Raw genomic sequence first — 18,662 nt, 5'->3', positions numbered from 1 at the left:
TGCAAACAAATGTTATTAGTCACGAACAATCACTGTCAACAGCTAGATGGCAATAGTTGTACTGCTGCTTAAAAATATCTGCATTTTTCCTGTCCTGATGTGCTTCACTTTGATAACCATAAAAATTCATCACAAAAGAACAATAAGGGATCAGCAATTTGCACTTTATCTAATAGAAAAAAATTCCTAAGGAAAGTGGAAGCAATATCAAACATCTGATTCACTAAAAGACAGGAGAATTGAAAGCAACTGAAACTCAAGTCAAGATGCAAGGATTGCTTCCACTTTCCTTAGGAATTTTTTTTTGTTAGATAAAGTGCAAATTGCTGATCCTTTATTGTTCTTTTGTGATGAATTTTTATGGTTATCAAAGTGAAGCACATCAGGACAGGAAAATGCAGATTTATATTCACTTTATGAATTTGGGGTCAGAACTAAGTAATCTGAGGTCAGATGTGGAACAAAGCTCCCTTTTCTAGACCCCAACAATATGCATTTATAACTCTCAGTATCTGTCTTGGCTTGGAGGTAATCCTCTTGCCTTTGAGCTACAAAATTATGGGTTCAAGCAACACTCCAGAGATACCAGCACATACTGTATATCTAAGTTCTTAGTTTAATGCAAGACTAGAGGAGTGCTTTATTATCTATCAGCTGAAACTATGAACTAAGATATGTATTCTCAAGAAGATATAAAAGACTCTTCGATTCTATTTTAAACATTGGAGATGGATTTTTAATCAGCATCTGGCCAACATTTATCATGCAAAACATGACCATGTTTTTCTGGAAATGTAGTTCATTGTTGTGTACAATCTTGCTATATGCAAATTGACCTACAATCTAACAGAACCTATTTTAAAAGTAATCCAGTAGTTGAGATACATCCTGAAGCAAAATGTAAATAGAAAAGTGTTCTTTTAATCTGAATACAATGCTTCTAATTTACCAGCATGTCTACTTCTTTCATTATTTTACCCTTGCAGAATAAGCAACCTGCAAATATAGTTCAAAAATCAGTGCTGTTCTGTTACACGGGACTATGCTTAAAATTTGGCATCAGATTCCACATATGATTCAAGCTAGCAGTAAAGGGTAAAAAAAGGATTACCTCCACGACTCCAAGCCAGGTGTAAGAGACAAGGCTTTTCTAATGAAGAGCATTAACTAACCATAAAAAGTTGTCTTTAAACCACGAAGGCAGAATATATAAATTAGATTTTCCTATCTATATTGTTTTATTTAAGTATGAAAATATGGTCCCACTTTCTTCTCCCATGAACCATCCCAGTCTCCACAATGGTTCCAATCATTACCCAACTCTATTTCAACAATGAAGTCAAATATGTGGCTGTCTCTAGAGCAGTCAACTCTACAACAGGCAAACACACAAAGCCCAAGTACAAAATATAGTCTGTCAATATAATTTACCATAGCATATAGAAAAAAATAAAAACACAAATACCATGGTAGAGTTTCGCCTGTCTATGTCCAATAGCAATGAGAATCTGATGCATGGCATCTAAGGGAAATTGTAGGGAGAGCTTTTACTGGCAATTAACCTAGAAAAGGGCTGAGAGGGTGGAATGTTACAAAGGCAAGTGATCAGAAGTGACTGTGTTCGAGACAATGGGAGCAGCAGGGAGACATAAGGTAGCAGTTAGGGAGTTTGCATGGAGGCAAATGATGAGAGAGGAGTGTGGGACAGAGCACTTAATAAACTGAAATGAAGTGTGAAAATCTTGGAGAGAAAAGTTTTATTATACTTAGCTGGGAGAGGGAGAAAATGATAAATTTAATCAAGAAATAAGAGAGAAGGAATAAATTAAGATGTTCAAAAGTGTCAGAGGAGAAAGCGAGCAGACTGAGGTTTGATTCGCTGTTGTTATCCATGACACCATTGCAATGGTCTCTGATCTTTTGATACCAGTTATTGATTTTTCAAATTTTGGCTTTAGACAAAAGTATGGTTAGCCTTCTCAGACAAACTCAAGATATTTTTTTGTGATAGAAGGCATCTTGCATGCTAATTCTAATTACTTTTAAAAATAGCACAAAATTCTTGCCTTGTCATAAATGTTTACAAATGTTTTTAGGAATTAAATGTGATTGGTTTAAAGTTATACTTCTTTCAAAATAACATACAAATTATTTAAAGGAAATCTGCCTCATTTGAATCTTGTTTATATGTTTAGTTGACATTTACTGATCAAAATAAAAACCTACTGTTATTTGATTTTCAAACTGAATGTACCTTTCTAAAAGAAGCAGGTGTTCTGGCATAATAGTACAGAGCCAATGAATACAGATCTTCTATATCTTCTGTTTCCAGGTTGCATGGAACACTTTCAAGTGAACCTGAAATACAAATATATATTGCACTGATCTGACACATTCTGACAAAAGAAAGGGAAAAGGATTAGCCAATAAGAACATCCGTATAACAATTGGGAATTGGGTTTTGCTAAATTTTTATGGATCCATTATCACATTGACAGGAACCAACAAATAATGTAAGAAATATATTTGCATTGACCTCAGATATAATTGAAAAAGGATACTGCTCAATCACAAAAACCTACTTAAATATTTATGGCTTACATCCGGTATGTTACATACACAGATTCATTGAAATAGTTGAATCAACAGCTCAAAATTTCTATTTATATAGGAAATAATTTACAAAGGCCACAAATGCACAACACAAAAATACTAAAAAAGGTCATAAATTATGTATTGGCAAAGAAATAAAATTATTCTTGTAGAGAAGAACAAGTTTAAGCATGAACTTCTTTTGAAGTAACCAACAGGAAGAACAGTGGAATGAATTATGTTCAAGGGCTCTATAGTAGTTATTTGCGTATGTCTAATCCTATAAATATGTGAAAGGAACAACCTTTTTAAAATGTATCTACTTGAAATAAGCAAAGAAAATTATTTTTGGAAAATCACCTGCTTCATAATATATGCTTTTCTGAAACTTCAATCCAAATCCTTTTAATAGTCATATATACGCCTGTCCTAACACTAGAGTAACAGTATAACCCCTGGCTTGGAATGAAAAATTTGATAGATAGGTCCGTTTAGACAGAGTTTTGCTGATTTTTTTTGACATTAGAAATTAATTAAGGCAATAAGATTAGGAGAACCAACAAGTCACTTATTTGCACTTACTCAACAAATGGGGTTGGGTTACATAAGCCAACCATTAAAATGCATCCCTCAACTCAGGACCATTAGACTCAACACCAAACCCACTAGTAGAGCATAAGGAAGTCAGAATGCTTCAACATCTGATTTCCAATTTGTTTTTGATTTTCTTGTTGCAATGTGCTGGTGTGGAAATCAGGAACAAGGTGACCATGCCCTGCAGAGTTGCATTTACTCACATTGGTATGATGAATGGACCACATACCTCCAAGTAAAATCATTAAACTCCATCACTGAAAGATTTCAACATGGAAACAGCCCATTTGACCTAATCCTTCCGTGGCGGCTTTATACAACAGCAATCCGATTAGTCTTTCTCTTCTACCCTCTTCTTTGCCCTGTAAATTTCATCCTTTCATGTACTCATCCAGTTCTCATTTGAATAGCACAATTGAATCTGCCTCTAATAGTTTCCCCCACCCCAGCAGTCCTCTCCAGATTCTAATTACTTTCCTCAAGATATTTTGATGCTTATATCATTCTTCAAGATATTCTGTATCATGAACAGCTTTATAATTTATAAATCCTTTATAATCCCTTCTCTATCTTGTCTGCTCCAAGGAGAACCACTCCAACATCTCCGATCTACAAAGGTGACTAAGGTCCCTCATCCCAGGAATCAGACTATTAAATCTCTTTTGTATCCTCTCTAATAATAAATACAAGAGAAATGGAAAATGTTGGGGGGGGGGGGAAATCAGCAGTTCATTGAGCATTATTGGTCATGGAAAGGGCAACACCTCTTTACAAAGATTGCCTGAGCTGTCAATATTTTCTGGTTTTATTTCAGATTTCTAGCATCTACACCACTCTGATTTTGCATCATTACTTTCTACTCTGGTGATAAATGACTCAGTATTTAACAAAAAGCAAGTTTTGGTTAACAATGCTCTTTTCATTACAAGGAACCATTGAAATTTAGCAGCTGAACAAAATTATGATAATTCAGTCATTGTTCTCAGGGACAGTGTTTGAAGTTTCATTGTCGATGATGATGGTAGGGAGGGCAGGTTGCTGTCAATTGGCAATTTTGCAATAAAGGAAGAACAATTTTGAGGATTGAGCATTTTCGCAAAGGAAACTTAATTGATAAAGCAAAGGGTTCTTGTTCCTTTACTAGTGGACTTCCCCTAAGGGAGCAGCTATACAAGTTAAGGGCAGAAGAACAAAGAAATTGATAGGATAGCTTGGGTCAAGAATTACTTTCAGTGGGAGAAAAGTTAAGCTTATTTATGGAGAATTATACCCTTTAATTATAAACAAGACAGAGGCATGTTTATAATCGCTATTTATAGGCTATATGGCAAACAGATCTGTGATAAGAGCAGATTAAATTTAAACTATAATCTGAGTGATGGTCTGAGAGATGTATCATATGACCATACTTCCCAGGATTAATGCAGGTTAAAAGTACATCAAACCCATTTCAAATGAATTAAATGTACATATAGTCAATGTGTCTTAAAAGCACACAAATTGATTTTAATCTCAATTCCACAGTGTGACCATGTACAAAGGAAAAGTGTTGGGATTGATCACCGTAGCACAGGAAATTTGCATCATTCTACTAACATTGATCTGAAGAAAACCACTTTCAATACCTCCCAGATAAAGAAATCTGTATTTTGTGGACAACTAATATAACAATAGTTCTGCATCATGTGTATGATTATCTCCCTCAGCAATTAGCTGATCAGTAACACTCAAAGGAAACAGCCTGGCAATGGTCTGAGAATAGTTTGCAAGTTGTCAAACCATTAAGGATGCAACAAATCGGCAATTCCAAAAGAAACAATGCTTGAAGTGTAATATGAATTATTTGTATATTCCTAATCCTATGCAAGAAACTTAATATTTAACTGAAATTGTTCTCACTTACGTCACTACAAAATTCAGAACATTTCCCAATTTAGTAGCATATGCAATTACAATACTGAGCAACCCAACTGAAATGATCATGTAAGACCTTAATCTTGAATAGAGAGGGTTGATGAAAAACTAGCCAAGATGTGGAAAAAAAGCTGCACAAGCACAAGATAATACTGGGGCGGAAGGAAAGAAAATCAATATCTCTTTTTAAACTCAGTGTATGAATGCAGCTGTAAGACCTTCAGCTGACTTTTGGAAACTAAGCAGGAGAAGGGATGTCAATTACAAAGTTATGGGTTATTTGTATTTTAAGCTTATAGTGCTTTTGTATTGATGATATTGATTGATAAGGTGAGATCACACAATATAATGAATACAAAAGCACTGTAGGCTTAAGAAGCAAATTTAACTCATAACTGCCCAATGAACATCACCAAAGTCCCAACAAATTAAACTGTTCCATTTGGTCTGCAACCTGCCAAAACCTTAGTGAAGTGTTAGAGTCTGGAACTCAGCCAGTCTTATCCCATACTACCATGCCATAACAGCTACAATGAGAACAAAACTTGATCACATTATTTCCACTGTATTCACTTTTAAAAGGGATTCAAATTAAGGTAAAAGCTTTTACTTTCATTTGGTCCAAAACAAATATCATTTCCAAGTTATTTATACATAAAATTAATATTCAAGATACAGTATCCATTTTCAATTCCTTGACAGCTTTCTATATTAATTTTAATAAACTAAATATCAATGTTAAGAGACAGTTAGTATGGAGAGAAATGCTGCACTGGCTCTGTTTTAAACAAAGGTCACAGTGCACTTGGTGAGCATAGAAGAAAAAATGTCGATACTTGTGCCTAAGTGGTGCAATATTACTCTTTTGTAGTGGAGTAAAATACATAATTGAAACAGAGCAAAAGGAGCTTTACTCCCTCATCTGGTTGTACTGCACCTGACCAAGGAGTACTTAATGCTAATACTCAGAAACTTGAATCATTTCATTTCTTAGCTGTGAAATCTCTCACTGTGTGTAAAAATAAAGTAAAATTTCTTGGAGGAAATACAATCGATGCATTTTTAAACTGGCATCAGTGTTGTTTTCTGTTTTTTGTTTCAAATTGCCACCAATGAATTGAGAAAGTTAGGCTAGTTAAAAATTGAAGTTATTTCTACAAATAAAAGACTTTTACTCAACTTCAAGCAAAAGACAGTTGATATAAATTTTAGGAACAATTTTAAAAATTACATTATATACTAGATTCATTGTCTTAAGTGTGCAGAGGATCTCTGAATTTTAAGTTGCAAGTTTAGTTCAGAAAAATTGACTATTTGGGCAAACTTACGAATCAGTTCCTCCTTGCATTCTGCTTCTTGGGACAAAATAATCTCTCTGGGGAAGGAAAGGAAGGATATACAAATTAGCAGCATTGATTTAATATTGAGCACTGTAAATAAGCCACGAGGAGGTTTCAGGAATCAGAAATTGATCAGACAATTAATTCTTAAATTGAAAAACCAGACTAAAAGTAGAAATATCCATAATTCCTACTGATGTAGCACTGCCAGTTTCTGTTTATAAAGCACTTTTAATGTATTAAAATGTCCAAAGACACTTCATAGAAAGTTAACTAAAATCTGACACCAAGCTGCACAAGGATGCATTAGGACAAAGAAACAAAAAAATTATCTGAGGTAGGTTTTAAGGAGCACTGTAAAGGAGGAAAGACATGTAAAGAGATTCAGAATTCTACAATTTGAGTCAAGGTGGGTGAATGGATGGCTGCCAACAGTACAGCAATGAAAATCATGGATACAAAAGCAACTTTTAAAAATAACTATTTTCAACTGAGTACCTTCTCCAACGTAGAAAATTTAACAGTGCCTTATAGTGCCAGAGATCAAATTCAAAGAACAAATGGGAAGCCATGTGGTCAAAATTAAAAATAATAAAAAGGCTAGTCAATATGATGAGCTTTTAACATATTTATAAAAAGATATAGACAGCAGTACAGAAAGGAACTGAAGAGCAAGAAAAATAGTATTTAAATAGTCCCATCAATAGTAGGATTGAAGAGAAATACAATATAACAAAAATCAAAGATGCAGGACCAAAGCTGAAAGAGCAATCTATGACTAGAACTAAATCTTCCTGTCATAAATTTGAAGACTTCAAGCTTTTCTTGCTAACATACTGCAATGATGGAATGTGGGGCTTAAAACTAATCTTTAGGTCCAATTGCACACAGATGTTTCATGTCATGTGAACAACCAGAGTAATGGACTTAAGAACAATGAAGTAAACTTCAAACCAACCACCCAAAATGCTAATTTTGGTCATTTAAAAATTTAGTTGGGAGGAAGCTTATTAATTCATAACTTATTGTATTCCAAGCTGAGGTAATTGTGGTTTCAAATTAGTGCTGAGCTTAATGTAGAGTTATTGGTATGCACACGCATTGTAACTGCATACCTTCAAATGATATAACTGGGGGTGAATGAGTAGGCAAGAAAGAGAAACATCCTTTGGGGATGTCAGAAGGGTGGTCAGAAAAGATACTGCTGAAGATATTCAGGCTGCATTGAAGCAGGAGTGAAGTCAATTCCACAGACCTGGACAATAACAAAGACTAATATAGTGATATCATCAATTGGTAATAGAGATTAGGATGGGATAATTCACACTGAATTTGCAAAGGATGCCATTTCCAACTTTGGCCAGAGTGGTTAAAGTGTTGTGGGCACGGCAAAAGATGGACTAAAAAGGTATTTGTTTAAAAAGTGTTATGAAATTGGGAAACGTCAGTCGGAGCAGAGGAACATGAGAGGCAGAATGACAGGTGGGGAAGGGGGCAAATAGATTAAACATTTTCTTTTGAGGAGAGTGGAGTACTATTGAAAGAGAAATAATAACTTAAAACACTTAAATTTACATTGTATTAAGGTCAGTGAGTGGTCAGAAGTTATGGAGGCACAAGATGGGCAGGGAAGTAATTGGATTGACAGAGCAAAATGCGTTCAGCAGGGTGGGTGGAGAAGAGCACAGCGATATAACACTGACAAGGGCATAGAGATGAAATGAATAGTTAAAGCAGCTTCAAGTGTATACAATTTATGTGGCTCACTGTTAGGACAGTATTCAGGATTATGAATCAAATTTAAAATCAGTCCATGAACAGCCACAGGCGTGGCTCTGTTGGTAAAAAATCAAATCAAATCCTGAACAAGACATGACATAGGATCAGAAGATGTAGAAAATATGGGTAGAGTTAAGAAATTGCAAGGGTAAAATGGCCCTAATGGGAATTATATATAGGCCTCCAAATAGCAGCCAGAATGTGGTGTATAAATTACAACAGGAAATAGAAAAGGCATATGAAAAGGGAAATGTTAGTGTGGTCATGGGGGGGATTTCAATATGCAGGTAGATTGGGAAAATCAAGTTGGTACTGGATCCCAAGAGAAGGAATTTGTAGAATGCCTACAAGATGGCTTCTTAGAGCAGCTTGTGGTTGTGCCACCAAGGAAAAGGCATTTCTGGATTTAGTGCTGTGCAGTGAACCAGATTTGATTAGGGAGCTAAAGGCAAAGGAACCCTTAGGAGGCAGTGATCATAGTTTGATAGAATGCACCCTGTTGGGTCCGCTATTTTTCATGTTATCCAGTATGTTAATGATCTGGATGACAGAACTGATGGCTTTGTGGCCAAGTTTGCGGATGATATAAAGATTGGTGGAGGGGCAGGTAGTGTTGAGGAAGCAGGGAGTCTGCAGAAGGACTTGGACAGGTTGGGAGAATGGGCAAAGAAGTGGCAGATGGAATACAGTGTAGGGAAGTGTATGGTCATGCACATTGGTAGAAGGAATAAAGGCATAGACTATTTTCTTAACGGGGAGCAAATTTAGAAATCGGAGGTGCAAAGGGACTTGGGAGTCCTAGTGCAGGATTCCCTAAAGGTTAACTTGCAGGTTGAGTCTGTAGCAAGGAAGGCAGATGCAATGTTAACATTTATTTCGAGAGGACTAGAATATAAAAGTAAGGATGTAATGCTGAGGCTTTATAACGCATTGGTCAGACCACATTTGCAAGTACTGTGAGCAGTTTTGGGTCCCATATTTAAGGAAGAATGTGCTGGCATTGGAGAGGGTCCAGAGGACGTTTACAAGAATGATCCTGGGAATGAAAGGGTTTACATATGAGGAGCATTTGATGGTTCTGGACCTATTCTTGCTTAAGTTTAGAAGGATAAGGGGGGGATCTCATTGAAACCTACCAAATACTGAAAGGCCTGGACAGAATGGATGTGGAGAGGATATTTCCAGTCATGGGAGAATCGTGGACCAGAGGGCACAGCCTCAGAGTAGAAGGATGTCCCTTTAGAACAGAGATGAGGAGGAATTTCTTTAGACAGAGAGTGGTGAATTTGTGGAATTCATTGCCACAGATGGCTGTGGAGGCCAAGTCATTGGGTATATTTAAAGCGGAGGTTGATAGGTTCTTGATTAGTAAGGGTGTCAAAGGTTACGGTGAGAAGGCAGGAGAACAGTGTTGAGAGGGCAAAAAATAAATCAGCTATGATTGAATGGTGGAGCAGACTAATTGGGGCAAATGGCCTAATTCTGCTCCTATGTCTTATGGTCTTATAACTTTTATTGGTATTGGTTTATTATTGTCACTTGTACCAAGGTACAGTGAAAAACTTGTCTTGCATACTGATCATACAGGTCAATTCATTACACAGTGCAGTTACACTGAGTTAATACAGAGTGCATTAATGTAGTACAGGTTAAAAACAATAACAGTACAAAGTGTCACAGCTACAGAGAGAGTGCAGTACAATAAGGTGCAAGGTCACAACAAGGTAGATTGTGAAGTCATAGTCCATCTCATTGTATAAGGGAACCGTTCAATAGTCTTATCACAGTGGGGTAGAAGCTGTCCTTAAGTCTTTTAATAATACTAAGTGATGAAATATATGTTACTTACGTATGTATTATTTTTAGTTGAAACAAATGAGAATGTAAAGATAAGAAATTTACAAAACAGTCAAAAACACCCTTTTATAAGAGGCAAGATTACAGTTTAAATCAAACTGAAGTTAATCAATTAGAATCATGCACTTTTAAACCAGCATGGTGCTACAAATAACCAAATGTTAAGTGAACCTAATCATAACACTTCAAAGGTTTCCATAAAGGATACTTACTTTGCATTAACTAGAATGACCAACATGAGGAAGAAAATTAGGAAAGGGTCTGCTTGTTGTAGATACACATCCCATATCAGTTGGGCAACATCTTCAGTACAGCAACCTGCAAAGAGGCTTGCTCCCTTCAGAACAATTTAAAAAGGATAAGAATGTTCCATAAATGAAACTAACATTTCAAAATCGTAGCTTCTTGGCAACTCATATTCGTATTTCAGGAAAACAAATTAAAAAATGCTCTTCAAAGAAAATAACAGCTTGTGATTGTATTTTCATCAGGCACGTGCCATAAATAAAGTGAAATAAGTTTAAGGCATTTCTAATTAAATCAGCTCTGAATTACAGTACAGCTTTGCAATACTTGTATACGATTTCAAATTAGAGAAGTAATTCCGTTTTTGATTACTTCATTCATATAGTCAGATTCTTCAGGCATAAGGCAATTCATAATTGAGTTCTAGCAAAAAAAAGGTATTTTAAGCCATATCACATACTAAATAAAAGTATAATATGTAGATTAAAATAATCGTTCTATAAAAATGCATTTTAAGAGATAAATTGTATCATTTTAGTAGTGAGTGATAGTGGGAACATTTGTACATGACAAAACTAACAACCAGTTTTAAAATTGTCTGTCAGAGTAATATAACCAAGACACTCTAATTCCAATAAATGGAGAAATAGAGATACTTTACAAATGCTCCACAGAAAACATAAAATTATGTCAAGTCACTGTTAGGATTTATTGAACATACTTTGCAACACAATGAATTATTTTATTGAAACATGCCATGAAAGACCACAACTGACAGATGTGCATAAGTGCAGAGGGTAGAGGTTTCTGACTGGAAATCTGTAACAAGTGGTGTACTGCAGTGATCAGTGCTGGGACCTATATATAAATGACTTGGATGACAATGTAGTGGGTGTGATTGAGGATGCAGAATGGGACACAGAACAGCTGGAAAGTTGAGCAGAGCAGTGGCAGATGGAATTTAATCCAGACAAGTGCAAGGTAAAGTACTTTGGGAGGTCAAATTCTGTTGGGACAGAGTAAATGGCAGGCACCTTTGGAGTATTGATGTACAGAGAGACCTTGGGGTGCAAGTGCATAGCTCCCTGAAAGTGGTGACATAGGTGAATAGGGTAGTGAAACAGATATTTGGTATGTTTGCTTTCATAGGCTGAGGCATTGAGTATAAGAGTTGGGAATGGCATGTTGCAGTTCTACAAAAGATTGATTAGACTACATTTGGAGTGTTGTGTCCAGTTCTGGTTGCCATGCTACAGAAAGAATGTGGTAGCAATACAGTACAGAAAAGATTCACCAGGATGTTGCCTGGAATAGAGGGCTGTAGTCATAAACAGAGACTGGATAAGCTGGGTTTAAATCCCACTGGAATGTAGGAGGCTGAGAGGTGAGCTTATAGAGGTTTACAAAATTATGAGGGATAGATAGGATAGAGAGTTGGAATCTTTTTCCCAGGGGAGAGGAGTCTAGAACTAGAAGTCAGAGGTTTAAGGTGAAACATTTGAAAGAGATCTGAGGGGTAAGTTTTTCCACACAAAGGGTGGTGAATATTTGGAACAAGCTGCTAAAGAAGGTAGTGGAGACTGGTACTATTACAACGGTTCAAAGGCATTTGGACAGGGAATTGGGTAGGAAAAGAGGGATTGCAGGCAAATGGGATTAGTGTAGATTGGCACCATAAGGGCCCATTTCTGTGCTGTACATTTCTATGATTCTATGATATTGTGAAGCCAGATTGAAAAAAACAATTCAATTAACTGAATTCTATCAAAAACACCAGCTTTTGTGGAGAGGCACCTTCAATGGATTCAAGTAATTATGATACATGGATAATTGGAACAGATTACACCAGATATGCTGTTAGTGATGCAGCACAACATTTTTTTTTAAAGAAGATAATATTTACCCATCTTATTGCATAGGAGTCTGGAGTAATCTTCTTCGTGTCAAGAAAAGAGCAAAGCTCTGGTTCATGATACTGCAGTAGAAGCCTGAAGAGATGGAACGGTCTCCCATTGGGGAGAAAATCCCTGTAAAGGACAGCATTCCAGTTTCAAAAACAAATCAAAACTGCAACTCAGCACATGGTTAATCACGCCAGCTGGCACTTCAGAATATATAACGTGGGATCTTTTCAATCCGAAACAAAGCAATACACTATTCTAAAGTGCTACAAAAATAATTAACATTGTAAGAGAGAATGGATGACTGTATTGGTGCTGTCTCCAGCACTTGTACGGAACTTTAAAGTCTCATCACCCCTGCCGACAATTTCCACCATGCTCTCACTTCCACATCTTTCACTGTGTTCATCCCTCCTTTGACTTTTCTTTCTTGATCTCAGCATATAGGTTCGTGAATCGCACAGCTATCTTGACTACCTCCTACCAACTCTGCTTCATACAAGAATTCTGTTCAGTTCTGAGTTTCTCCAGCTTTGTTGTATTTGTTCTGACGATGAAACTTTCCACACTAGAGCTTCTGAGATGCCTTTATCTATAACTGTGATTCTCACCATCACAGTTGATTGAGCCTTCGACCGTACATGTTCCATTTCTCATACTCTGCTCGAACTCTCTCTTCTCCGACCTAGAGCAAGGATAGGGTTTCCCTTGTTCTCAACAACAACCCCAGTCTTCACCTTCAATAGATCATCTGAGTTCCATAAGTTTCACCACCTTCAGTCCAGTCCCACCACCATGCACATTCTTCCCTCTGCTTTCAGGTTCCCAAGTCAAATTTCCCTCTTTCATCTCAACCAGCTCCCATTCTCCTTGTCACAGCACCTTTCCATGCAGCCACAAGAAAAGCACCTGCCCTTTAACCTCTTTTCTTCCCATCATCCAGGTAGCCAAATACTCATTTCAACTGAAGCAATAATTCACTTAGAACATAGAACCATACAGCACAGGAACAGGCTCTTTGGCCCACCACGTCTGTATTGACCATGACACCAATCCAAACTAATCTCATCTGTCTGCATATGGTCTCCAGCCCTCCATTTCCTGCCTGTTCACGTGCCTGGCCAAATGCCTCTCAAACTTCCCCTGGTAGCGTGTTCCAGGCACCTAACACACTGTGTAAAAAAAAAACTTGCCTCATCAGTCTCCTTTAAACTTTCCCTCTCTCGCCTATGCCATTGAGTACTTGACATTTCCACCCTGGAAATAAAACTGACTATCCACCTTATCTACGCCTCTCATAATTTTACAGACTTCCATCAGGTCGCCCCTCAGTGTCTGATGCTCCAGAAAAAAACAAGCCAAGTTTGTCCAACCACGCCTTATAGATAACACTGTCTAATGCAAGCAACATCCTGGTGAACCTTTTTTGCACCCTCTCAGAAGCCTGCACATCTGTCCTATAAATGGGGTGACCAGAACTGAACACAGTCACCTCCTCAAAAAAAAACGAATCAAGTTTGCAAGACACGTCCTCCTCCGCACAAAGCCATGCTGCCTATCCCTAATATATCTATGCTTTTCCAGATGCAAGTAAATCCTATCCCTAAGAATCTTCACCAGTAATTTCCCTACCACTGAATTAAGGCTCACCATCCTATAATTTCATGGGTTGTCTCTTCTGCCCTTCCAATTTAGTATATTACCTTCAGTCCTTACAATGTGGTCTCTTCTGGACTGGAGATACAAAATGCAGATTGGCTTTACAGAACGCCTCCATTTGAGTCTGTATGGGTGACTGAGCCTACAGTTGCCTATAACTTTAATTTTACACCTTGTTCTGTCTTTGGTCTCTGACATTGATCTATGAAGCCCTACAGGAGCTCAATTTTCCAACTAAGCATGTTACTGAGCTCAGGATTCAACTCTGAAATCAACAATTTCAGATAACCAGCCTTTCAGTTTGTATCAAAACTGTCCAGTTTTGATAAAAGGAAATCAACTTGTCACATTATCTCCATTTCTGTCCACACAGATGCTGCCTGACCTGCTGAATTTTTCTGATTGCCATTCTCGTCTTTCAGCCACATACTGACCAAATGCCCAAATATTTGATTTACAACTTTTCTTAGTTCTAATGAAAGGTTATCTATGTGAAATATTAACTGTTTCTGTTTCCAAAGATGCTCAAAATATTCAGCAGGTCACACAGACCTGCTGAATATTTTGAGCATCTTGTTTTTATTTCAGATTTCCAGAACCTGCAGTTTATTGCTTTTAGAGAAAGGAGAGATCATATCCACTAGCCATAATAAATGGAGATTAATTCAGACAACATCCCTGTTTCCTTACCTAGGTATGTATTTATTCATGATTGCATAAAAGCAATTGTATAAATCATTGCGTGGCATTCGGAGTGGAACAAGAGGTTTAAGCAAGTCAGTCCAGCCAAGACTCTGAGTATAAATGACATTTCTGGACTTGCAGTAAAATGTGATTACAGATTCAATGTCTGAAAGTAACTGTGCCTTTTCTTCATCTGGCATTGAAAGGTGATCTATATGCAAGAAAAGATAACATATTGATTTACAAAACAGAAATATGATTGTACTTTAGACATCATTGTGCTAGGTTTCTGAAACTTAAATATTGGGTAAATATCTATTCCTTAAAAAAGAAAATTTAAAACTACTTTAAAAAAAAACAAATGGAGCCAGAATTGATGGATCTAACAGGATGGGAACTGCTCATATGAAGATTCCTTTAATAATCCTGCATTGTATGCTGAAATGTTGTATCAGAGCTGAAAGTGCAAGAGAAAGATGTGTCTGCATTGATATGAATGCTGACGATTTTTTCTTGTTAAAGCACATTGAGGCACAAATCTCAGTCACGTTTACATCACTTGATCTTTTTCTTTAGTCATTACATGCTATCTATTGTTTTAATCCTAAAACAGATTTCTTGCAGGTACATTTCTGTAGGTGGCGTTGCCCTCCAGCACTTAATGTAATTTTGTTTTATTAACGTAATTTTGTTTTACTAATTTAAGAAGGTAGCCGTGAGCTTCAACAAGTCATTCAATTGAATTGGAGAAAAAACGGCTCCGCTGTTTAATCCTTAGACTCAGGAATTCCTGTGCCCTACCTCCTATTTAAGTGTGCTCTTAGAACTGTGTCTTCCTGTGCTAATATCTTCTTAGGTGACTGAGACAAATTTTGCTTTACAATACTATGAAGTACCTCGAGGCATTTTACCATGCATCCCCATGCAATATCCACCAATTTATAAGACACAAAGCAGGAACAAGAACTTAAAATGATTTCCCACCACTAATTCAGTTTGTTGATACCAATGACAGCACCTTTATAAGAAAGGATCCTGAGTATGCCATTTGGCCTCTTGCACCTGCTCTATTATTCAATAAGATCATGTCTGATCTTTTACCTCAGCACCATTCCTCCACTAACCCATAACTGTTGATTCCATTAATATCCTAAAATCTATGGATCTCCACCATGAACCTAATCAGTGACTGGACCTTCATAGTCCTGTTTGGGTAAAGCAATTCAAATACTCATTACCTAAAGAGTTAAGAAATGTCTTCTCATCTAAATCCTGAGTGGTCAACACCACTGGGACCCCTGGTTCTAGATACCCCATTCAGGAAAAACAGCTTCTGTGCCAAGCCCTGGAAAATGTTTTGTGGATCTCAATAAACCTTCTCTCTTGATATCTGTAAATGAACCACTGAGGAAATTTCCAGCAAGTCTTCAACAATTAGTACATTACAAAAATGCACTTAATGCAATAAGTTGCCTCAAAGCACTTCACAGGGATGTAATCAGACAGAAATTGACACTGAAGCAAGAAAAAACACCTTGGGACAAAGAAGTGGTCAAACTCATTTTTAAGGAGCCTTTAAAACTGGAAAACACAAGAGGTTAAGAGATTTCCGACTCTTGGGTGGCTGAAGCTTTAATCACAGTAGTGAAATGAAAAAGACAAAAACTGAAGGATTGCAGAATTATGAGAAAATTGCAGGGATGGATATGTACAGAATTGAATGGAGAATTTTCAAATTGAAACACTAGTGGAATGAGCCAAATACAACTCATTTAGGACTGAATGCCAAACAAGCTGTATGCAACACAAATGTAGTGATGTAGAACAGGGTGTTGTAAACTCGCATGTCCAACAGTACAACAAATATATGCATGATCTGACTAACGGGAAATCTAGGTGACATATTTTGGTAATGTTGTTAGCTACAAATCACTTGTGTTTCTTTACATCCTGTAATGATTTCTACTACATGCTCAAGAAATACAGCATTCATGATCAGACAATAGGATCTTCAGTGAATGAAAGAGCAAGGTTTATGGAAGACAGGAAATACACGTTGAATAAGATAATTGCATCGGTTATACAAGTACCTAAATATAATAAAAACTTTTACATAGCCTCTAAGTAGTAAAACATCTCAAGGATCTTCATATGAACACTATCAAAAAAACTAACTTTACATCACATCAGGAGATATTAGGACAAATTAACAAAATTTTGGTCAAAAATAAAACAGAAAATGCTGGAAGTACACAGCAGGTAAGGTAACGACTGTTGAAAGAAAAGCAGAATTATTATTTCAAGTTGAATGCAGTTCTGATGAAAGGTCATCGATTTGAAACAGAAATTGTTTCTCTCTGCATAAAATCTTCCAAAGGCTCTTAAGTAATTCCAACATTGTCTGTTTTTTTATTTCAGATTTTCAGCATACAAAGCATCTTGAAAAGTTTAGAGGTTTAGAGTAGGGAATCCAAAGCCAAGGTTTTGGCAACCAAAGGCACTTGACAAATGAGGGAGAAATTAAATCTGGGAATGATCAAGAGGCCTTAATTGGAATGCTGAGATCTCAGAGAATTGTCAAATTTGAGCAGATACCAAAGAAAGAAAGTAGAAAATTCATGGAGAGATTTGAAAACAAGGGTGAAAATTTAAAAGATTGAGCAAGTCACCAATTACATGGACAGCAAATGAATGGGATTTGCTGCAAGTTAGGATATCGACAGGAGTTTTGGATGATCTTGCTTACAAACACTAGAAAGAGGAAAGGCAGTGAAGAGTGGATTGTAATGGTTAAGTTTTGTCAAAACAAATGCACAGAGCTTCAATAGGACATGAATAAAGGTGGGCGAAGACACATTACCTGATTTAATTTTAGACAACTGTCAGGGAGTGAGATAAAATCAGTGGCAAGGAAGTGGAATATATTGCAGGATATGAAGGCATGGTTTCAACATCCACAAAATTAAGAAAATAAAAAAAATTGGAGAGATTTAGGGAAGAGTACAGGAATGAAATTCAGAACTTTCAATCACATGTATAGGGCAGGCTCTGAATGAGCCTTGTGCTGTATACTTCTACTTCTCCTATATCCTTTAGTTTAACTCGTTTAGCATAACCAATCATAATTTACTTAGTTAATTTTATTCCTTTCAGCTTTGATGGCATCCTGCATCATAAACCTCAACTTTCCCCTCTCCATCCTGCTAGAATACCATCCCTGGCAGCAATTATTGTAAGTAATAACCTGAACACAGACAAACATTCCGCACTTCACAGAAGTTACTTCATTACCTATGAGCTTTTGGCAATCTTCTTGAATTAATGTTTGTTCAGGCAGATCCAGAGATCCATCCCATGATCCCAGACTACCTACTTTCCCTGCTACATTAAGTGAAATCTGAAAAGTAGAACCAGTTAAAATTTAAAAGCATCACAGAAAATAATGTTTTGCATTCACATGGTGCTGCTTTTGGAATGCAGTAACAGTTGTAATACAGGCAAACACAGACAAAGTGCATACAACAAAAGCTTAAAAAAAATTAGATAAATGAGTAGATCATTATTTTTGGGACTAAAATAACAAAAAGTGCTGGAAATACTCAAGAGAACTATCAGCATCTATGAAGACAGAAACAGGATTTGCATTTTAGTTCAATGAGCTTCCATCAGAACTGGGAATCATTATAAATAAACAAGTAGTAAGATACAGAAAAGACATAGGCTGGAGATGGTACAGGAAAAGAGAAATATGATTGAGGGCCCTGAATACCATAGAGGGAAGCCATGATTGAAACAAAAAGGAAGACATCTTGGAAGCATTGACATGAAAGGTAGCATTATCAGAAGCAAATGTAATGAGATCAGGAAACTGGGAAAATGAAATAAAGCTCTCACAAGATGGAGTGGGTAAAGGAAGTATAGTCAAGATAGTCAAGAGAGTCAGTAAACTGGTAGTAGATAATGGCTGGCAACCTAAGCCCTGAAATTTACGCTTTATTCATTCACAGGACAAAGATGTTTATTAGTTCAGTGTGTAGTCGTTTCTCAACAATAGAAGGAAGGCAAGAGTCAAAAAAGGATCAAGTGAAGGTGAAAG

General features: G+C 36.7%; 1 protein-coding gene across 4 annotated transcripts in view; it reads right to left on the bottom strand.

Annotated features, from left to right (window-relative positions):
• The window catches only part of tbc1d23 (TBC1 domain family, member 23), a 56,565-nt gene that overhangs the window by 19,724 nt on the left and 18,179 nt on the right, over positions 1 to 18,662 (bottom strand). For all 4 annotated transcript variants that reach the window (XM_052014079.1, XM_052014075.1, XM_052014078.1 and 1 more), the window contains 6 exons: positions 17,858 to 17,963; positions 14,573 to 14,777; positions 12,226 to 12,349; positions 10,289 to 10,413; positions 6,429 to 6,475; positions 2,255 to 2,358 (listed from right to left, as the gene is read on the bottom strand). In XM_052014079.1, coding sequence (XP_051870039.1) covers positions 2,255 to 2,358; positions 6,429 to 6,475; positions 10,289 to 10,413; positions 12,226 to 12,349; positions 14,573 to 14,777; positions 17,858 to 17,963 — 711 coding nt within the window. The remainder of the gene's footprint in view (positions 1 to 2,254; positions 2,359 to 6,428; positions 6,476 to 10,288; positions 10,414 to 12,225; positions 12,350 to 14,572; positions 14,778 to 17,857; positions 17,964 to 18,662) is intronic.

Source organism: Pristis pectinata, chromosome 4 (assembly GCF_009764475.1).
Source record: "Pristis pectinata isolate sPriPec2 chromosome 4, sPriPec2.1.pri, whole genome shotgun sequence".
NCBI lineage: Eukaryota > Metazoa > Chordata > Chondrichthyes > Rhinopristiformes > Pristidae > Pristis > Pristis pectinata.
The sequence above is the reverse complement of the archived record's forward strand: the minus strand, read 5'-3'. Positions and strand labels throughout refer to the sequence as shown.